General features: G+C 39.8%; 1 protein-coding gene across 1 annotated transcript in view; it reads right to left on the bottom strand.

The window, feature by feature from the left end:
• ptk7a (protein tyrosine kinase 7a) overlaps nucleotides 1-22,917 on the bottom strand; it is a 33,355-nt gene that overhangs the window by 1,805 nt on the left and 8,633 nt on the right. Inside the window, exons 2-18 of the mRNA XM_027170014.2 lie at nucleotides 12,266-12,562; nucleotides 11,683-11,785; nucleotides 10,619-10,803; nucleotides 10,338-10,485; nucleotides 10,118-10,248; nucleotides 8,059-8,325; nucleotides 7,819-7,958; nucleotides 7,414-7,549; nucleotides 6,921-7,040; nucleotides 5,407-5,556; nucleotides 4,546-4,690; nucleotides 4,319-4,446; nucleotides 3,189-3,389; nucleotides 2,601-2,753; nucleotides 2,281-2,510; nucleotides 1,408-1,488; nucleotides 1,127-1,278 (exon numbers count right to left, since the gene is read on the bottom strand). Coding sequence (XP_027025815.2) covers nucleotides 1,127-1,278; nucleotides 1,408-1,488; nucleotides 2,281-2,510; nucleotides 2,601-2,753; nucleotides 3,189-3,389; nucleotides 4,319-4,446; nucleotides 4,546-4,690; nucleotides 5,407-5,556; nucleotides 6,921-7,040; nucleotides 7,414-7,549; nucleotides 7,819-7,958; nucleotides 8,059-8,325; nucleotides 10,118-10,248; nucleotides 10,338-10,485; nucleotides 10,619-10,803; nucleotides 11,683-11,785; nucleotides 12,266-12,562 — 2,767 coding nt within the window. The remainder of the gene's footprint in view (nucleotides 1-1,126; nucleotides 1,279-1,407; nucleotides 1,489-2,280; nucleotides 2,511-2,600; nucleotides 2,754-3,188; nucleotides 3,390-4,318; nucleotides 4,447-4,545; nucleotides 4,691-5,406; nucleotides 5,557-6,920; nucleotides 7,041-7,413; nucleotides 7,550-7,818; nucleotides 7,959-8,058; nucleotides 8,326-10,117; nucleotides 10,249-10,337; nucleotides 10,486-10,618; nucleotides 10,804-11,682; nucleotides 11,786-12,265; nucleotides 12,563-22,917) is intronic.

The following is a 22,917-nucleotide window of genomic DNA, read 5'->3' as shown; positions in this document are numbered from 1 at the left end:
TTGCTCTGGATGAGGACATCTGCCACACGCCATAAATGTAAATGTACAACAATGGCATTAAACAGACGCCCTTATAGAAGCATTTTTGAAGTCTCTTTCAATGAATACATCAATCCTGGTTCACTAGGTCACAAACTATATGTACCATCAGTCTAAAACTGTTGGGAGGAAATTTAGCATGAAAAGCACAGAGACAACATTTTAAGTGCTAGTTTAAGAAATTTAGGAAGAGATAGGTCTTTAGACATTGTTTGAAGACAATCAGTGACTTGGCTGTTTGGACTCAGAAGTTCATTCCACAATCCCTGATACCAGAACAGTGAAGAGTCTTAACGCAGGTCTTCCTTGTACCCTGGGAGATTGTGGGATCTGTCGAGAAGTGCTGGAGGATCAGAGGGAGTGTGACGTAGTGTGAGAAGGGATGAGTACTTTGAGAAAATAAGGACGCTGGTCTGTTTTGCAGATTTGCAGGCAAGCATCAGTGTTTATTTATTTATGTTCGTTTGTTTGTTTATTTATTTATTTTTAAAATGTGATGCAGACAGCTACTGGCAACCAGAGGATGGAGTGTAGTAATGAAGTGGTATGGGAGAACTTTAGAAAGGTAGAAACAAGTCGCATGGCTGTATTCTGGATTATTTGCAGAGGATGAATGGTACTCAAGAGTCAAACTTTAAGTTGGAACAAGTGTAGAAAATACTCTCCTTATGGCACAACCTATGTGTGTGACATAAATAATTAATTGCGGATCACACAGGCTTAGCAATTTGTGGTTTATTGTCATCATAACTGGATTGTTGAATAGACAAGAAGCCATTTCATGTTAAAAACAAGTATAAGTATAGAGCTTATGGTTTGTGTCTTTTCCTCAGATTTCCCTAGACCCTACCGTCTGGCTGCGAGAGAGAGAAGTCAGAAACATTAAAGTTGTTTAATGTTATATAAATCTTTAAACCTCATTCATAAAAGTGGGCTGCACTTGCAAACAGCTTAAAAAAACAACAACAAGACTGTAGTATAAAATTCTGAATATTCTGTGAAACAGATCTAACCGCAATTCATTCATTTCTATTTTGGGTAGAAACGTTGGTTTCTGAAACGTTCTGGTTGTCTGGTGTATGTTCACCTGTTGTAGACGTCTTTGCTGAGGCCCAGTGCAGACACTTTGACCTGCCTCTTGGCACTAATGAGGCAGTTGCGTGCAGCCAGGTCCCTGAGGACAAAGCGCTGATTAGAGAGATGCTCCATCCCCCTAGCAACCTGCAGACACACCGACACCTGGGAAAAGACACAAAATGGTGTGCGTGTTTCTGTATGCACATAAAATATTTAAACAAGCAACAGGTATGAACAAGTTCACTGTTACATGAGTGTACTAGATGTGTGTGTTTATGTCACTAGTTTTACCTTCTGCTTGGTGCTCAGTGGGTGCACTTTCACTTTCTCATCTTTACTTTTGGAGATTTTTAGATATTGCTTCAGGTCACCCTGTGGAAGAGAAAACAGGATTAAATATCTGAGAAGGAAAAATTCTATTTAGTTCTCATACCACTGTGACGCATTTCTTTTTATTTTTCTCGTAAACAACGAGAAATCCTTAAAACTAGAACGATCGTCAGGAAACGGTGTTTTGGGTCTATTACACTCACATTAACATAATGAAAATAATAACAGGACAGATCATTCACAACAGCATATTTCTGCTCAAATAAAGATTCCAAAGTGTAAGTTTGTAAGGGTATACTTGTCTAAACTCTTTCTGAGACCCTGTGAGATCTACCCTAAACTTACTTCCAAACAACTATTCAAAATACAATGCAATGTTCATGCAACAAAATTGTTGCTGTCTTGTTGCTTTTCTGCTGTTTAACCTGAAGCGTTAGGTATTTTTTATGCACAGGCATCACTCCACAGTTTTCTCCACAGTATGCAAATTAGGTATTAATCTGTAAAGTGACTGATTGAAAACTATGACTTATTGCAATTCTACGCCGGGTGTGTGCTGATGTTTCTTCAGTTCCCTGCTCACAACCATTCCCTGCTACACACCCAACTACAAGCAACAAGCAAGTGCAGCTGCCTTTAACCCCGGGTTAAGAAACGATTCACACTGGTAATGTAGAGAAATTTAAGGAACTGACTGAATGTCATGTACAGAGAGTTCAGGCTGACGGAGATGCAGACAAACAAATAAACAAATGCGGCATGCTAGCATCAGGCGGCAAAATGCTGAACACCACGGCAGTGTGCACTGTAGTAAAAGGGAACTTTGTGACTCACCATATCAGCGTATTCCAGGATCATGTAATACGGCTCTGCTTCTCTGCACATGCCCAGCAGACGTGTGATGTTCGGGTGGCTGAGTTTGGCGAACATTTCGCATTCCCGTCGAAAATCTGACTGCACTTGCTCATCTCTGGTCTGCAGGCTCTTCACCAGGACGGCCGTTTCTTCCTCATCTGCACCGCTCTTCACCTTGGCCAGGAACACCTCGCCAAACTCTCCTTTACCTGAGGAACAACGTGATGCACGTGTTAGTCATTGCAGCTTCGTCACAAAACTTTGTGACCTATCTGATTTTAGCAGAAAAGCTTTTATACCCAGAGTGGTGATGGCTTGCAGGCTTGTGCGGGGAAACATCAGCTTGTCATGAGTGCTGTTCCGTTTGTTGTTACCAGTTGCAGACATGGTGTTCAGTGGCACGTCCTCCTGAATCTCAGCTGTGGTTTGGCCGTTCTGCTGTGTTGCACCCCCTGTAGGAGAAATCAGGAAAACTCTTAAAATGAATATAGTAACAACCAAGCTGTCAGTAAACTGTTTTCTTGCTCAAAAACAAGTGTGTGTAGAGATCTTACTATTAATTAGTCTTATACATTTGAATACTTATTTGTAATTTATAGAACTAAGATGTTCATTATTTTACATATTATGGAACATATCCATAAATAAAAAAAAAACAACAGACTGAACTTATGATCCAGAGCTCAGTGTCCTCTCACAGCTGGTTTGTGATGAGCTTCCACTACTATGTTAACTCGAGATAATTACTGCTGTCTACATAGACACTGAACCACAACTTTAGAACCTTAAAGGAAACTCTTTTGCTCTTCGTTTAATTTTTTAGTGTTTTTTTTTTTTGGTGAGCGTGGAGACGTGACGATATTCTAGACGAGTGCGCAGCCACACACCGTTGAGGCACTCCATCTCAGGCTCCTCTTTGTCCTGGCAATTCTGCAGTCTCTTGGCTTTGCGTCTTTGCTTACAGTAGAACATGAGGCCGAGCACGACGATAATGTAAGCGACAGCAGCGCCTACAGACAGCCCGACGGTCTGAATCATCTTGTAGGGAGCCTTCTCATCTTCTGCCAGACTGTGCTGCACTGGCTTCTCTACAACCACAAACATACGACACACCAAATACGAGAATAAATAAGTCCTACAGAGACGAGTCATTGAACACATTCACTAGTATAGTGATAGATGGTAAAGAACTGCAGGCTGAATATACTTTGTTAGAATAGAAAGTAGAAAAGCCTCCAACTCTTTTCTTTAATGGAACATGATCACTTTAATGACACTTTATATGTCGTGTTGTTATGTGACAGATTTTCTGATCCATCAGTCACCCTGGAATTCCCTGGTGTAGTTCTTGTCTTAATGTCATTTGAAGTTAAATAAATAAATAATAAAATCCTTGCAGGTTTTGATCAATGCCATGCTTCATCTTCCGAGTCATTATCAGCCCGGAAAGATCTCCAGGATGCTGCTGTACAATAATTAAAAACCCCCATGGAAAGCTGAAGAACATCAGCATCCATGTGTGTGCTCAGTTCCAGAGTCAACAAGATCAGGTTTGTTTTTAAAATTACCCTGTAAGAGGTGGTACATTCAAAAATAGCGTGATATGCAATACAGAGATTTATATTTTACACTTTTCTTGCACTGATGTTAGTATTGGAGATTAAGAGAGTATTGAAGCTGGATGTGGTGTTTGTAGCTCGGGTGTGATTTAACTGAAATGTAGTTCGAGACGTTCTTTGCTATCGGTCAGGTTCCCAATCAGGTTTGGAAAAGGCGAACAGTCGACTACTCGGGAATTTAACCAGGAAAAATGCTGCTTAACCAGGAAAAATGAACAGTTGTGCAATCTCTAATATGCAGCAGCTAAAGTCTCGCTCTGGCCTCGGACGCTTTGTTGGCTTGGAAAAATATTTCTTATTGGCTTCCTGGAATATTCTAGAAAAAAAATCTATTTCCAGCAGAGAAGATTATAAGCTCTAAATCCATTAATGCTCGGTTTTGCTGAGCATCCACTCACCCACGACGTAGAGCTCAGCGGATGTGTGTGCGATATTGCAACTGTTCCCTGCAATGCACGTGTAGCTGCCCGTGTCTTCTGTGCTGACGTCATGAATAACCAGAGAGCCATTGGGCATTGTCTGGAACCTTCAACACAGACAATCAATAAGAGAAGGAGTTTTAAGTGTATTCATTTTACAAAAGAATATTCATGCCATTCGCCATGCAGGACAAAGCATTTTTTACCTGCTTTTGTTAGACTCAAGGAACTGGTCTTTCTTTTTCCACTGGATGATGGGTGAAGGATCTCCTGTAGCTTGGCAGTGCAGCACGGCAGTGTGACCCTGATACACAGTAGTGTTCTCTGGCTTCAGCTTAAATGTCACGTACACTAAAAGAGAGGGCAGAGTGATACAATGTTGTGATCAGTGATCAATGATCTAAAATGATCAGTAGTGTGTGTGTTCTGACATAATACTTTTTTTAACCATAAAAAATTGTTTGAATCTGCCAAGAACGAAACCAATGGCTTGAGAAAAGACCAAAAGAAATGGGTAATGTTCAGCATGTTGCCATGGCAACAACTTAACTAACTTGTACTTGCATGATCACTGTTTTTTCTCCACACTGGGGCGCTGTGATGTGTTTTATTACACCTACACAACAGCACACAGCCCTTTATTTTCCCTTTACAGTTAACTTTAACTAACAGATTTGAACTAGTGTTAAACTGTTATATTATTCAAATGTTGTAAATTACAGGCGGAACTACCATCAGAGCGGCTGCTATATCAACAGAGCTCTAGTTGACAATTTGGATGATTTTGAAGAAATAATAATAATAATAATAATAAATCAATATCCTAACTCAATATCTGGCAACTGCAAACTTAAACATTTCATAGGAGTGATGTTGGCAAGTCAAGCATTTTTATGTGCATTTTAAGATGTATGTAGATTAAGGATTCGATTTTTCTTTTTTAATGGGAAAACATTCCCAAAGCTAGAAGTAAAGCTTGTAAAATGCTCCATGGTTATTTCTGTATGACATAAAAGAATACTCCAGCTGTTCACTACATCTGGAAGCATGCACTGCATGTACTGCACCTGCCACAGTGAGCTGAACAACAGCACGGATCTCTCCTTGCAGGCTGTTGGAGGCCACACAGGTGTAGTTTCCTGCATCTGCCCGCGTCACTGTGGTGAAGTGCAAAGTTCCTCCATTCTGTTCCACCCGTGCTGGGATCTCACTGCCGTCTGCAGGGGGCACCACACACACACAGACACACACAATGTTTCACTGCTTCATAACAATTGTATTATTAAAGCCATAATAAACCTGAACAATGGCACTCTTTCTGCCAAGAGGCAAGCCCTCCAGTCATAATCCTCAACTGAGAGACACTATTCTCTTTCAATGCTTGTGATGCATCCATTAAAGTCACGAGTTCCCTGTGAGTTAGGAAATTTCTGTATCTGTGCTGAAAAAACAATGGACGCATTGGTGCATTTGGATGAGATGGCCAGTGTTCGTCTGAAAAGGAAGTGTGTTTTTAAAAAAATCGCTAGAATTATTATTTTTTTGGCTCAGGAAAACAACTGGCTCATAAAGATCATCATCTTCAAATCAATTCTTGAATTGCAGCCACGGTCGAAGAGATCATCACAAAAATCAAGAGCTTGGACCGAATCCCATTACTACTGTAAGCGGCTTTGGACAGAAGCATCCATCACATGGACAGACAGAAGGTAAATTGTACTCAAACAACTCGTGAAAGCGGTGCTCACTTTTCTGCAGTATGTCTGATCGATCGTGTCTTTATCTCTGAGCTACGTACATGTCAGCAGTCCTGAAAGTAAATTCGCTTACACTAACTGAAAGCATTTTATGGCTTTATTGTGCGAAGTTGTCTGTGATGTCCTTTTACTCAGACTGATGTGGATGTAAGATTTCCCGCCTCAACGTTCCTGCATTTATCCTAGTGTATTATATTATTCACTGTAAAAAAAAAAAACAACATAATTTTTCTAGTGTGTCCTTAGGTGTTCTGCAGCGATATACTGGAAATTGTAGCAGAATTGTAGCCTCCCTCCACTTGCTTCCTGAAGCTGCTCACATAAAATTCAAGGTCTCGTCTGGAACTGCACAGTTTATCACTCTTACTTTTTAGGAGGTTTATGTTCTCTCCCACAACCTGAGATCAGTTAACCTTCTCAATCCGGACAGCAGAATCAGTCGATATGAATATGAATAAAGTCCCACCTCTTCTGTATACATTTAACTAATCCCTAACTTGTCTCCAGTCCAAAAAAAAAACTATTTCCTTATTTGGACACAATGCGTCTGATAAATGAATAAATGCCAAAAAACGTAACTGTAAAATGTAAGTGATAAGGACCAACTACACTTTCACGAGAGAAGAGAAAACAGTGAGCTAATGCACACCAGCTTAGGCAGGCTGGGATCTATTAAGGAGAGTTGGCCTTTATGCCACTTTGTAAATCAGCTTATTTTTAGGCTTGTGCCGTTTTCTGGTTTTTGTGTGTATGCAAAAGAGGCCACCGGAATGCTGTAGCTGCACCGAATATTTAATCTCTTTCTTCTATGTGCAGATACGCACCAGTTTTCATCCAGTGAATGGTGGGGGGCAGACGGCCCTTGGCAGAACACTGCAAGCTGCCCTCCTTATCCAGCTCCTGGCACTGTAAGGACCGTGGGGTCGGAGTGAACTTTAGCCGCTCTGAGAGAGAGAGAGAGAGAGAGAGAGAGAGAGAGAGAGAGAGAGAGAGAGAGAGAGAGAGAGAGAGAGAGAGAGAGAGATAGAGAGAGAATAAGGGAAGTAACACAGAAAAGACAATTAAGGAATAAAAACTTAACAGTGTTTGCGGTTATAGGAAATTAATCCAAAATGGATCTACTATTTTAAGTTAATATACCACTCAAATGTTGATTATTTGCCAATAACATTCTGTTATGAAGGGGTTGCTAAAATGTTTAAATTTCAATATATTAATCCAAATTAATCATTACAATCATTCAATTAATTATTACATGCTTTTTAAACAATTGCGCATGCACTCGCACGCACACACACACACACTCTCTCACCTTACCGAGTATAGTGACTTTGGCGTAGGCGTTGAGTTTGCCTGCTTCGTTTTTACTCTCACAGTTGAACATATGGCCATCATACACCTCTACACTGTTGATCCGCAGGGTTCCATTAGAGAATTGCTTAAACCGCGTATCCTGTCACACACAAACAAACAATGTGGTCAAAATAAAAGCCATGAGACTGAGCTTTGAATAGGAAAGTTTGTTCACATGAACCCATGATACCCATCTAGGGAGCTACCTTCCAATTTTAACTTGACATTTGTTTTAGATTGTTTTCTTGCATGCAAATCAGGAAAAGCAACGGCATTACATTTCTGGTATCTGTACAGATTTACTTATTGGCTTTTAGACGTGGGAAACTTAAGGCATTCAACTCTTTGTGACCTAGACTTTTCTCTCACCTCAGCACTGATTGGCTGCATGTAGCGATACCATGTGACCTCAGGATCAGGGATGGCACGGGTGTAACAGTGTAAATACCCAGCATGCCCCTCTTCCAGCTGGCTCTCTGCATCTGGCTTCTGCACCCATTCAGGTGGAGCTATTGAGGACAAGAGCAGTAACAATATTGATGGAACAGAACTGAATAAAATACACAAGACAGACGTTATTAAATAAAAGTCGGATGCAGTCCTACTCACTGGCCACAATGACGGTCAGTTCCTGTTTCTTCTGTCCTGCTTTGTTCTGGGCGAAACAGGTATAGGTACCCGAGTCCTCTGCACGAGTCGGGCTAAAAACCAGATCCAGACCATCCTGGAAGACACGGCCTTCAGTGGGCAAATGCTGACCCGCCTGCTCCCACCACACCTCAGGCTCGGGGTGACCGCGAGGCGGCTGGCAGGTAACACGCTCCAGAGAGTTATCCGTGAAGACACGAGACTGTCGAGCCTGCATGTCATCGATTTCTGACACAGGGAGAAGAACATAATGATGACTAAATGATGAAGGGAAATTATAGACTATGGGAGATTGATTATGATCTCTATGTCTACACTTCAAACTTTCCTGTTAGGGAAAGAGCCAAAATGTAAATGTGTAGCTCTTGTTTGTCTTAGACTTCATCTTTGATTTCAGTTTTGTCCTTGTCTGCCTGTATCGATCTCTTTTGTTTCTGTTCGGCTTAAAAGTTCAAGGCGCCGAGTTGTTCATCAGATGGTTAGGTGTTCAAGCCCCGGCACCACCAAGCCACTGTTGGGCCCTCAAATAAGGCTCTTGACCCTCTCTCTTTCAGGGGAGCCATATCAAAGCTGCCCCTGCACCCTGACACCAAATTCCAAAGCTGGGGCATGTGAAGAAAAGATCTCCACTGTGGTGTAATGCATGTGTGTGTGGCAATAATAAAAGACGACCACTTTTTCTCCCCATGTCTATTCGCTTGGAATGTAAAGTGTCCTTGAGCTGTAGAAAGGCACTAAATAAATAAAATATATTATTATTATTTATTATTATTATTATCATTACTATTCCATCGTCAGACCATTGCTATGTATACACACATATACATACACACTGAAGATTCAAGGAAGGGAAATAAATAAATCATGCCTACTCCAAACTGGTTCTTGTTTCCAGCAGTAAATTAGTGCTGTAAGAGAACTGATTATTTTAGCTAAAAACTGGACTATTTTATTACACATTTACAAGCTTCTCCAGATGAGCTGTTGGCTCCAGAACCAGTGTTGGCACCTTATTGGTGGAAAAGAGTTCAGTATGCTTAACACACACCACAGAAACGGCATCTTTTCCAAAAAAGCATGTCTGAACGGTGGTGTATATGAATGCCTACAATTCCAGTTACTCTGCTGCATAGCTCTATAAAATATTCCCATTTTACTTGAACGGCTATTAAATGTTAAAATGCCTGAAAGATTGTCTGCGGGTTTAAGGGTTTTCCTCACAAATCTCTCCTTCTTTTATGCCTTCTTCATCTTCTCCGCTTTGTGTAAGTCATAATTCATGCTCGGTGAAGCTTTTGAAAAGACATCTGACAGCCACAATAAAGTAAATGATTAGTACACAAACACCCAATAAATCAACATAGAAAACATTTGACCATAAATAAACCTACATGTTTTACCACCTTGTCATGTAGTACTTCAGTAAAATACATCAGTAAGAGAGCTGAAGCTCAGGAGAGGCTGCTTTTTTCTTTACTCTTTGAAAATATGTTCTGTATTTACATAGTTCCTCTTAAATCATTTTCACATTTTATATATTTTCTGTACCTATTTTCTTATGCGGGGAGCTGAGAGTCTAGCTTGGAGACTTGTAGCACAAGGTAGGGGACACCCAGGACCATCATTGTCCAGCACAATTGCACACAAACTCACACACTACAGACAATGTAGAGATGTCAATTAGCCTACACAGTGTGACTTTGGGCTTCAGGAGGAAACCAAAGTCCCCTGAGAAAGCCCCTCAAGGACAAGGGAGAACGTGTGAGCTCTAAACACACAGGGCAAAGGCTGGAATCAAACCCCGGGCCATAACACATGCTGAGGGCTTTGTGTGCAGCTGTGTGCTCATATCGGTGATGATTGTCCCAAACTTCTACTGCGGCACGCTTAAATATCATTGTCATCCTTAAAGTACTAAATGACTCCATCTTAGTTACCAAGTGATGGGATAAAAAAACACCCACTAGTGACTGTGAGCTAGTGATCACACAGTGTCTCAAAACTAGTATGTGTGCTTTACCTGCTATTCTCAGATAAGCCTCGAGTGAGACACGTTGGCCGCGGAGACCCTGAGCCACACAACTATAGCGGCCGGTGTTGCGCTGCTTCACCTGGCTGATGAAGAGCGAGCCGTTGTTGAGCAGAAACACACTACGGAGACAGCAGGCGTTAGTGAGCACAATCCAGACAAGACAGACAGAAAAAGAACAGCAGCCATCCTTAATCTCAGCAACACACACCGACTCTTGTTGGAGATCATCTCATCCCCATGGAACCACTCTACAGTGGGCTGCGGCTCAGCCGTGAACCGGCAGTGAAAATGCGCCTCCTCATTTTTCAGCACCACCAGATCCTCGGGCTTCACCACGGGTTGTGGGTAACTCTTATCTACGAGGGAAATCATCACAGAAATGGGTTTAGCTTTTTTTTTTTTTTTTTTTTTTTGGGGCAGACGGGAACAAAAGCAGATCTATTTAAACTGTATCTACATTAGTGGTAAAAAAAAAAAAAAAATCCACACCAATGATGTTAAGGGTGAAGTTGGAGCTGCTGCACACTTGGCCAACAGCATTTTTGGCACAGCAGTAGTAGACACCGTTATCATCAGGACTGGCGCTGGGGAGAGTCAGCGTTCGCTCTTTGTTGTTGATCTTCTGGCTCTTCTCTGCTAAATGTACACCATCTCTGTACCAGCGATTTGTCGGCCTGCAGGATTTAGCGAGAGATCAATGACGAGCAGTCCAAACTAATGCTATTTGTATTTCGTTATTTTGGCAGATTTCCTCCCAACCCATAGAAAAAAAAGCAACAAAACAAGCATTTTAGTCAGTTTAACATTACTCTGACTATTTTATGATGGTGATTCCAGGTGAAGAGTGATATGTGCTTGCTGCGGTTGTTCGTTTCTCATTACAAAAAAGTAAAACGAAACAGAAGGAAAGAAACAGCTTTTTTTTTTTTTTCCCAAAATCAGATCAAATTATATTTTCTTTTTTAACTTACGTTTAAGGTCTAACAAGCAAACATTCATGAGTCCAAATATTTAAAAGTTCCCACTGCAGTACCTTTTTAGCATGAGCAGTATGTTCTTTAAATGTTTTATATTTATTATTGTAAAGCCTTTGGATGAAAATCACATCAAATGAAGAGATCATTACTTTACAAAGAAAATATATTTCTAATCATTTAGATCATATGATCATTTTATATATATAAAAAGATTAAGTACATTTCTAGACATATTTATTAATGCCAAGCTTGAATTGGTGTTCTGTGAGCAAATAATGTGCTTATTAAAAAGAAACATTTGAAATAAGCAAAATGAGCTGACAATATAATTTAACTTTACAAGTATAAAAAGTGTAGCTGTTTAAAGAAATCAAATAGAGTTGAATGTGTGTGCATATTCCAGATATTTTCACTTGCAAAAGATATCGTTTTTTGCAGGTATCAATTTCTTTTCCATTTCAACAGGAACACCACTGAATGACAGCAATGTGAACAGGTCAGAACCTTAAAGTCTCACTTCATTTAGACATACCAGCAACCAAATAAAAATTCCTCTGTAAATATAAACTCTCTCACCGCGGGTGTCCGTCAATGTTACAGCGTAACGTGACCGATGAGGAGCTCTCGATGTCTGCCTCTGAGGCTGGACTCTGAAGTATCACTCCACCACTTTCCAACCCTACAGAGAGAAGGCAGAGAAAAGGAGATTAAAACAGAGTTAGTTATAAAATTAAGGTAGTTTATTAAGACCTGAATGCTGTCTTATTATCAGACTCAAACCCCTCATTGACACCATGTGGACAAGTTTCACACCCTGACTGAAAACAGGCCCCATGTTTCAGCTGACCTCCATGTTATCCAACACAAGTGGCGAGCTGCTGCATTTCAAGCAATTAATCTTGGCAAGGTTGTATAAAGGGGAGCTTTGTGTGCCCCCTTCTCTGGCCCAAAATAACTTTTTCTCATGCCGGCGCTGTTTGGTTTTCTGCAGAGCCAGTGTGGCGAAGGGGTGGGGCCGAAAATAAAAAAAAAAAAGAAACCCACCAAATGGTTTACATGTGTGCCTTAAAAGTGCAGTTTAATGTGGCAGCAGACTAATACCGGATGCAAGTCGCAAAAGTTTGAGGGTGGTGCAGTTAGGAAACAATATCCAGCTTACATTTAATGTTGAAATTGGCCTCGCTTGTGCGCTCCTCTTCTCCTGTAGTGTTTTTGGTGGCCATGCACTGGAAGTTGCCGAAGTCCAGGGTTCGGTCGATGGCGGTGAACTTCAGGTTGCCTCCTTCCTGAAAGCGACGCTCCGTGTCAGAGACGGGCTGACCGTTGTGAAGCCAGCTGTACGTGATGCTGCCAGGATCATTTACTTCACAACGCAACATGGCGCTGCGTCCGTGCAATGCATCCTGGGATTTGGGCTCCTTCGTGAAATGGAAGGAAGCGGCATGGACGCAAATTGCTGAGAAAAGAGGGAGAAGATTGTAATTAGGACAAATGAGCAAAAACGAGCAACCTTACAAACACACAGCTCAGGAAAGCCTACAGCAAAGGTGTTCTCAAAGCCTACAGCAAACCTATTATTTATTTATATTAATTACTTATTTGTAGATAATGTGAAAAGTACCAAAAACATGACATACATGCAAGTATCCAGTGATGCAAATAGAAAATATGAGGCCTTGCATATGTAGCACAATTAGCCATTACATTTCTGGGTCAGTGACATACGAGTAAAAAACTTATTTAGCTGATTTAATTCAAAATCAGCAGCACATGTGGAAGGTACTGTAGCTACATTACCCTCTTAGTCACAGTAGCTACGATAGAGACCAGAAACAACTGATACTAGCCTGACAGAACCTGTCCAGGCTTCACAATACAGCTACATGCCTTATTATCTTGTGAAAGAACATGGCAAGGCACCAATTATCACTTTTGCATGACAAGACCTCATGAATCTCTGAACCAATATCTTGTAATTGTAGAAAATCTGACATGACATTGTACTGTAAAATGAAGAAAAATTCTAGCCATGGTTTAAAGTCAAGTCAAGAAGCCTTTATTGTCATTTCAACCATATATATATAGCGGACGCCGTACAATGAGACGTTTCTCCAGGACCATGGTGCTACGTAGCACAAAACAGAGCTATGGACTTAAAATAAGTTGTCCTACTTTTGGCCATATAAAGTGTGTAAACACTGAAGGATTTGACTACAGATGGTAAAATGTGTGTGAAAGGAAAACTGAAAATTGGAAAAGCAACTACTTTTATAATCACAATAGTACCTATGTGAATAAAAATTGAGTACTTTTGAAATTGTAGGGTAATTAAGGGCAATTAAATGAAACTGTGGTGCAGGGGAAGCGTTTCCACCATACAGCTCCAGGTTCAAGTCTGATTTCAGCTTATTGCCTGTGTGAGTTTCATATGTTAATGTTTTTGTGTGAATTTCTTCTTGCCTTAAATAAACCATGATGAGTTGGCTCTGCTAAAATGCCCCTAGATTAAATGTGCGTGTGTGTGTGTGTGTGTGTGTGTGTGTGTGTATTGTGCCCTGCAATGGACTGGTGTCACATCCAGGGTGTAAATCCTGCCGCACAGCAAGTGTCCTTGTGAAGTCCAACATACCCCTGACCAAGACGAAAGTGCTTACTTAAGACAGACTACATAAGAGCTACACTGCTTATGTTGTTGCTATTCAATCTTGCTTTGAAATTTAATCTTGCTACCAAGTTAAAAGCTATTTAAAAAAGAAATAATGCTAATCCTGTATGTAGAAAAACTTGTAAAATATCTTCTAAAATCCAATAATGCCCAATAAAATAATGACCAAGCAACAACAAATTTAACAATTTCTTGAAAATGTCTGCTGGAAAAGAGAACCACCATTTTATCAATGAAAAAGAGGGTGAAGAAGTAGTAAGAGGCCCTCTACCCTCCATCTGAACGCCAGCTGTGCAGGGTGCAGGTGGACTGCAGACACAGGTCAGGCAATGTGGACTCAGGATATGAGTTTCTCTTTTTATGTTGATCTAAGGTAGCTAATATTTCCCCCTGTCCTTAAATCCTGACCTTTATAACTACAAAGGGCTTTCAGATCAGTCGGCTTCTTCAACCAGTGCAGGTATGATGATGATGGAGATGGACAGGTGGTCCGAACTCTCTATATTGCAGTGGACCTGATGACCTCTCAGCCTCCGCTTGTTGACTGATACCTCAATTATGAAGGTTATTAAAGATTAGCACCAAATGTCCGTATCCAAGAAGATGAGAGTAGTCATGGGTTAGTTGGTGTTTGGTGACTCACAACTTTGTTGACAGAAAAATGGCCAAATACCTCAAAAGAGACAGACTAAATTAGCATGAAAACACTTTCTGAAATTCACACTCCAGTCAGACTATGCTTTCCCCAGAAAATGACAGGCATCTCAAAACTCTCATCATGGCTTCTCTGCACGCTTTCCCCCCTGCGGAGTGGATCCTACATTCATCTAGACATTGCTCACTGACACATAAAGACACCAGTCTGTCCCACTACAGAAGGCATGGCCCATGCTGGGTCAGAGTCAGCGTGTGAGGTGAATGGGAAATGAAGGCACGAGTTCCCACAGAGCAGGGCAAAGCACATTCAACCAGCATGAGGACAGAAATAATCAGGAGTCCATCTTCACTTTTAGCTACTGGGCAAGAGGGAGGAGGGGAGTGAAGGAGCAGCCAGCCAAGGAGCTTGAAGCCTGATTTACACTTGAGAAGAAAAGCATTACGGACATTGCCTTTGTCAAATGTTTCATGTGATGAATTAAATTAATTTTAAATAATAATAACATTTTAAAAGATCCTTACAGCTACACATTAGGTCAAACTGAACTGAAATGATTTTAAAGGATAAAAGTACAAACATTTTTGCTCGTGTTCATCTGAATAGACAACATACATTGTGAGCTGGGATCATCACTTATGCTATGAAAAGTTGGCATGTAACTAAACACATAAGCATTAATCCAATCCATACCCCAGACCGTAAGGATTTATGGCAGTCATCCGGTTCATACTTGATGCTCACCAGAGCCGCTGCTGTTTTCCATTATGTTATGACGAATAGCATACATTATGCTGTTTGTTATTCTTATGTACTCCACTACCCAGGCAGCATTATATCATGAGCCCTATCTCAAACAACGATGATATCCTTAGCAGTGATCCCCCTACTGACCTGGCAAATAAATAAGATGAACAAATCTATACACTTTAGTACAATAAAAGTGGAAAGTTTCCAGTCTATTGTAAAGAAACTAACTAGAGATGCTGTGACTCATCACAAACCATAAAGGCTTACAAAGTATAAATTCGGCTTAGTTGCCAGGAGAAGTGGATTAAACACATGCTTTAACGAAAACTTTATAATCACAATGTTCTCATCTTGAGTAAAGCTGAACACTGAGAGTCTGTTCTCTTAATGAGATTACAGCTTGACCCTTTTTGGTGATGGTGACATGGTGGGAGGTTCTGCAGCTGTAAGATGGGCTGGAACGGCTGAAGGAATCTGAAGAGGCAAAGAAGGCTGTACCTAAACAGCCTGAAATGATATCAACCCATCACATCCCTACCTAAGATACTCTGGTCACTGAAGGACTGACAGATGAATGCATCATATTTTCTGTGCATTACCACGACTGAAAGCTCAGTCTCTTTAGTTACACACAGGGTTTTCTTAGTATCTTCATCCATGTTGCATTGTAACCGTCAGAACCACTAATTCAAAACACGTTGTATCATGCAGAAGCATAACTTCCCAATTCAACCATGAGAAACACACACACACACACACACACACACACACACACACACACACACACACACACACTCCATGCAAACACCAGGCCCTTGTTTTCTTTACAGAGGAACCTCTGCAAGTTCTCTCCATGTTTAACAGCAGTGTCTCGTCCTAAATGGAACGAATAACTGTTCTGAAGCAATTTTTGAAAGAAAGAAAGAAAGAAAGAAAGAAAGCAAGAAAGAAAGCGAGATGCCAGCATGCCATTTCTGTTTCATATTCAACCAAACCGATGTGACCTACACAAAACAGGAGTGACAATTCACACAGCCACTTAATGACCAGATCACACATTTTAATTTTGTTCCTTAACTCAGCTATTTAATAATGTAGGCATTATACATTGGTAATTTATCGAGCGCTCAATCGTTTTAGCCTACAAGTATTAAACCCCCTGGTTCTACACAAACCTGTAAGCTGCTCTCTAAACCCCTTCCTGGATTCCTGGTGAGTCTCTGGGACTTAGCACAAAGATGGCATTCAAACAAGTCTCACTTTCTGTTAAACCCTAACTGGTTTAAACTATTACACACACGTATATAGAAAATTTCACTTTGCCTAGATCCAGTTTTTTTTTGTGTGTGTGGTTTTTTTTTTAAGTACTGGCTGATCCACAATTCTGATCCAATACTTACATCTTATTAGTAATTTGGTCAACTCTCTGCAAGCATGTAATGTGAGTCATGATGACTGCAGGCTTTCAGACTTTTTCCCCCCAGCGATCCCCCAGTGAGTCAACATTGCAGGAATTCACAAGAATGAGTTACTCATTGAAAATTGTATTAAAACACATTAAATCAGATCAGTATACTGACACCCGAGTACTCAATAGTCATCCCTGATCAATTTTACAAAATCACGATATAGCACACAACGATGTGAACACATTTAATACATTTGGATATTTCTCAAGTGCTGCACTGATTTTAAGAATTTTTGCAAAAATTATTTAAAAAACACACCATACAATTTCCCAGTCAGCTAAACATATGCCAGCAGTGTGATGCATAAAACTATGCTGGTACAGATCAAGAGATTCAGTTTATTTACACATCATAAATGTAATCGCGGTGACTAACTTGAAACAGGTTTAGGGCTGGGTGATATGGCCCAAAACTGTATCACGAGATCAGAGTTTCATATCGGTCGATATCGAAAATTATTGTTATTTTTATGACCCATATAAAATAAGGACCAGGAGAAAAATATATTACATTTAAACATTTTTATTTTAAACTTAACCTTCCTCTGATCATAATCCCCTCAGTTATTAAGACAGAAATGTCAACAACTAGGAAAACTCAAATAAATAAAATGTAAACATAAGTCGAAAGTCACAATGTACACAATTAACAATTCTCTCTTAACATTTAAGATGCAAAATGAAAGAAAATGTAAGAAATGCTTAATAAAGTGTAATAAAATAGTGCAAAGTGTTAAATATAAACATAGAAACCTGAGAATTTAGTGCAAGTTTAGTGCTAGGAAGTTCACCAGCTGTTCACCTTCTGGTGAATAAAGTGTTTTAAAATATGTGCAGAGTTTTGTAAAGATAAATAAAACTGAGGTAGACTGAGATATATCTGTAATATAAAAATCAAACCTGATACAGTACAGTAACATTGTTTGAAAACCTGCAGAAATATGAAAAAGTAGCTGACTTTTCCTCTTTCATTTACAATTTCCCCGCTCGCTGCGGCTCATTTTCTGCCGGTTACTGAAGAGGAATCCAGCAGACCAGTACGAGACAACGATATGGTGCAACCAAACATGATACGGTTACATGGTTGGCTGTTAGCGTGTCACTCCCTACATTGCTAGGTTACCAGAGAGTGAGTGCCTTTGTTAATACAACCAAACTTGCTTTGCAACCTCTGTTTACTACTGATGAAGAATAAAATGTCAAGAACTTAGAAGAATGGTAATAAAAATTACATTTCCTTTTTTTCTGCAAAAATAAATAAATAAATGAATAAAAATGATCAAATGTTTTATCAACCATTTTTTATTGATATCGATCATGTGTCTATCGCAAGACATATCGTTGTCATTATATCACCTAGCCCTAAAACAGGCTGATTTTAATATTTCTTATGGGAATTTCATGCATAACAGTCTGTAGACTTTACACAGAATGGTGTGGAAAATAATTCCAGTTAGTGGGCGGTTCGTAGCACGGGGTAGAAATACTTTGGGATGGTTAGAGGGGAATGGTGAGATTGGTTGAAGCAAAACACTCTACATTCAAAGGCACAACATATCAGACTCTGAGGTGAATGGGCTACATCAGCAGGTGATATCACATCACCTGGAGTAACCTGAAGCTGGAGCTGACACAGGTCAAGATGGGAAAACAAAATGATTTCTAATCAAAATGGATGGGTGAATAAAATTTATAATATTTGACTGAGGAACAGATTTGGACAACTTTTATTAATCATTGCTCCTGCCTTGGGTTCAGACTGACCAAATTTAGACTCAGATCAGGAGGATTTTCAAATGTAATACATCCTGCCCAGTCAAACAACAATCATAAACAGTGGGAAGCCTCTGCTTATCCCAAGAGTGTTGTTAGACAGAGCCTGGAGTGTAAAACTCGTTCGAACACTCCCTCAGGTCTCACTCACTATTTTGCTGTTCCTACACAAAGGACTGCTTTCATGCTGAGGAGTAAAACATCCTTGGGTTAGGATTTATAAAGCATGGCTCTAGTTCGGTTTGGACTCACCTTCTGGTTGTATGAAAACGCACCGATGGCCTCCAACATAGGCAACGACAGAATATAAAGCACCAAAGCTCGTTTACATAGGACTACACATCTCCTGAGGCTGGACATGATCTCTAACGAATGTCTAGAGACACTAGTAAGAAAGTCTGGCTTAAGTGGGTAGGAAAGTAGTGCGGAATAAACTCAGTCTTAAATTTCTGAGGCAATCAAATGGATCAGGAAGGCAAAGCCGAATTAGAAATAAGGAAGGAGCACTTTCATATAAACCCCTGGATTTGAATTACAGTCAGCACTAAAATGAAGGCTGCCGATAGATAAAATTAATCAAAACCTTCTGACAACAGAATTTGAGATGTCAAGAGGGTTGTAAAACTTAACACGTAACACATCATTGGAAAGCATAAGTGTAAAAGTGCTGAAAAATGAATCACCTAAACTATGTGACTAAAATTTTTGAACCATTTTTCATTTAGGTGTGATTGAGGTATACAAGATTGAAGACTACACTGCATCAGAAGATTTACATTTTTGTATTTATCTGCATTAGAAATTAAGTAGATATGTGCTAATTAAAAATTTTGTTTTACTGTATTTAAAAAAAATGCAGCATCTGCTTAAAAAAAAAAGAGAGAGCCATGTCTTATTGCCAAGACAAATATGGTAGATATAGAACAACCAGCCCTACATATCAATCATCTAACCATTTTCAATGACAAGGCCAATTGATGTAATTAAAAGAAACTGGTGGAAAAGGTTTGAAGCAGATATGATTATTGATTTTCTGTTAAATTTGAGAAGTCCAAATGTGCACCATGTCTCCACTGCATTCACAAGCTGAAAAAAATTTACCTTTGCGAGTGTGTGTGTGTGTGTTTAGTCTTGGTATTTAGGCTTTTGCCAACACCTATTTGAGATGTGGATATTTCTGAGGTAAATGTTTCAGATGTGTCTCATTTCAACCATTTCTGTGCCTTTCTGTTTGAATTTATGCTTGGGTGCGTTTGTGTTACTACCATGCATGGCGTCCATATTGGTTAGTTGCCTAGCAACAGTATTCTCACATGAATTGTGTTGTCATTCCCATCTCATAAGCATGAATGAAGTTAAATTTGAACACACCACTATACTGACTACAGAATATTCCTAATTTTCCAAAACATTTTGCGAATTTACATATTATCAAGTTCTGGAAATTTTCCAGACATTTAAAAATTTACTTTTAATTTTTCCAGACTTTCCAGACCTGAACAACAACCAGGCACAAGAACTTTTACATTTGGTATAAATGTTTGGTTTTCTGGTATTGCTGAACAAGGAATATGTTAATAGATGATTAGAAAGACTAGCACTGTTGCCAGTGTAAAGAAAACAAAATGTTTTAAACAGCTTGGCCATATAAATATTTCATGCGTACACAGATTCAGGAGTCCAGAAGACTCGAGTAAAAAATATCATAGAGGAATAAGACCAGACCACTTTAGTCAAAAACAGGAATTAGTGGCCAACTAAGTCAGGAGCATGTGTGTGAAAGACTTGGCAAACACCTAATAACGAACTTATAACATCCAGCTGTTGGCCCCCCTGAGGGTAATTTGATGCGAAGACTTAACAGCCCTACAATGGCTCAAAAACAGTCTCTGTCCAGTCACGGATATTTTCAGGGCACCCCGTTGTCTGCCATGAAGTGGGGACCCATCTTGGGCAGGAAGTGGCCTATTTTTCCAGCTGTTCCCCCATCAGAGAAGTTATATTCACATGGACATGGCTAAACAGGTGTTGCTCTACACATTTTGGACACGCATATTAAACTCCATAGACAAGAGAGCAGGGATGTCCTCCTGGGGTTCTATAGTTGTGTTTTGTTTTTGTAAAATGTGCTCCCAGGCATGTTAGGAGGATAATACGATAGCTAGGGATGGGGATTGGGGGGGTGTACTGATTAAAGAAAGTAAATCCTCTCTGATTACAGTCATGTCAAGAACAAGGTGTTATTTTCTTAAGGCTTAGTGATGTACGTGGGAGGAATAAAGTTTATGTGTGTGACCTGATGGTCACCTCTGTTTCCCAACATCTGTGCATAACGTATGAATCTTCAAGGGTTATCAAAAGGCCAGATTTTTTGCAGTGTTATGCAAAGAGACTATAGATGTACAAAGAGATGGTCAATAGTTCATGGCAAAACCAGCATTTGTTATAGTGAAAAGATGAATATATTAGTCACATTAAGCCAAATTTTACTTCTAGTCTGTTGAAAGTTTCTATAAAAAAATAAAATAAAAAAAAAGGTTTGTTGAAAGACCCTTACATATAACCATGTAGGAAAGAGAGATGGGAAATTTTTTTTAAATCAAACAAACAAAAAAATAATAATAACGCATAGTTCGATGCTTTGCTGTGGCTGAATTTCAAATGGCATGGAACTGAGATTGCCATAATGTTAAACTCCATGTAGTGTGCATATATAGCTAGTAATTTTTTTTATGGATTCATCCTAACAATGTTGTTAAGTATGCAGACTTGTAGGGGATCTTAAAATAGTGGAAGTTCTGATGTTGCCTTATTGTGATTTCTTCATTAAACAATTAGTTTCACCTTCTGTTAATTGTGATATGGTTCCTGTTAAGCAGCACTGAAAACCGTCAGATTGTCCTCCACAGATGTGCTTAGTGAAAATGTTATCACAGTGTTGTAATTGTTATTGACTGGCCAAGTGGCCCTCCAACCTTCCTTCCTTTTGTCCTTGTGGTTCCTTCTTTGTTCTTGTGCCCACCTGTGAGCTAAAGATCCATCATCGTGTGCTAAAAATATCCTGTAGCCTTAAGTGTGTACATCTCTGTACAAACAAGAACTGCAGATGGATCGACTTGCGCTAAGGTGACAAAAGACAATGATTTTCCCCCTCATTTCCCCCCCCTTTTAGCAAAGGCCACTGTCAAGGGTAGAGCCTCCACAACAGAACACGGCACGATCTACCCGATTCCCAAGCAACAACTTCTATTCACAAGCCATCCTGGAAGGCCAAACTACACCTCAACACTTGTGGAAACTCTACACCATGTATTATTAGCTGAATGAATGAATAGCAAAAAAGGGGGGAACACAAGCCTCTTCGTGTTTATAGTACAAAGTCTATAAGAGCAGTGGGGGAGGGGAGCTCTCCGTGGGGTCCATGCCAGCAGGGTCCTGGGAATGGGCAAGTTTTTAGTTGTGCTACAGGCTATGAGAGGAGAAGCCTGTTTTCTGGCTGAGGTTCAGAAATCGATTTACGCTCTATAGGGATTTAAGACCACCCCTCTGTCAAACCTTCTTCCTCACCGCCTAACCCTTGGTTTCCACAACCTTATAGTGAGAACAAATGCAGCATGCCTATGGAGCTCATAAAATCTGGCTAATCTGATCCAGCTACAGTATGGGGGTGTTCATGCCATGGGGGCTGTTCACACCATGCACCCTGCTGGAAGCCCCGACACAAACACACACACACACACACACACACCCCTGCCATGGCCATCCTTCACACTGTTAAAGATTTTACTGGAATGTGGTATAATTAACTGCCTCTCTATTTAAATAAACAAACAAACAAACAAAAACAAATAAATAAATAAAATAAAATAAATAAAATAACCCATACAAACAGCATACCTGTGTTTGGCACCAATTACCAAAACTAGCCCTGTGACACCTACAACAAAGAAAATTTATTTGTGAAGACCAGCCTGTTGCTAAGTAATATAAATGTGTGACAGAAATGTTTCAGTATCTAAAAAAATTATGAATTTGCTTTTGGCTTTAAACTTGCATAACATGACATTATAAAATGAAGGCACGGCTTAGTTGACTGACAAGCCAAACCACATCACTGTAATTAGTAAGACATGTAGGGATTTTCTATCACAGTAATTATAATGACAGCAACTTTTGTTGTCAAAAAACTGGCTGGTTTTTATTTTGTCCATTTTCATTGTTCCTTAGTTTATAGACTCTACAGCAGGGGTGTCGAACTCAAATTCACAGTTGGCCAAAATATAAAACAGATAAAGTCACCCTTTTTCATATGGAAATAAACTTTAGTTTTGTTTAAACACAGGATTTGGAACAACCAGAGCTTGATATTAAACACATAAGAAATTAAATTTGTAATAAAAGACACATCAGTGGTGTTCATTTCGCAAACTTTGATACATACACTTTTTGACAAACTCTCCCTCATTAAAGGGCAGATTTTGCGATCTCTGCTGCCACAAT

This window comes from Tachysurus fulvidraco, chromosome 2 (genome assembly GCF_022655615.1).
Source record: "Tachysurus fulvidraco isolate hzauxx_2018 chromosome 2, HZAU_PFXX_2.0, whole genome shotgun sequence".
Taxonomy (NCBI): domain Eukaryota; kingdom Metazoa; phylum Chordata; class Actinopteri; order Siluriformes; family Bagridae; genus Tachysurus; species Tachysurus fulvidraco.
Note: the sequence above shows the minus strand (reverse complement) of the source record. Positions and strands in the feature narration are given on the sequence as shown.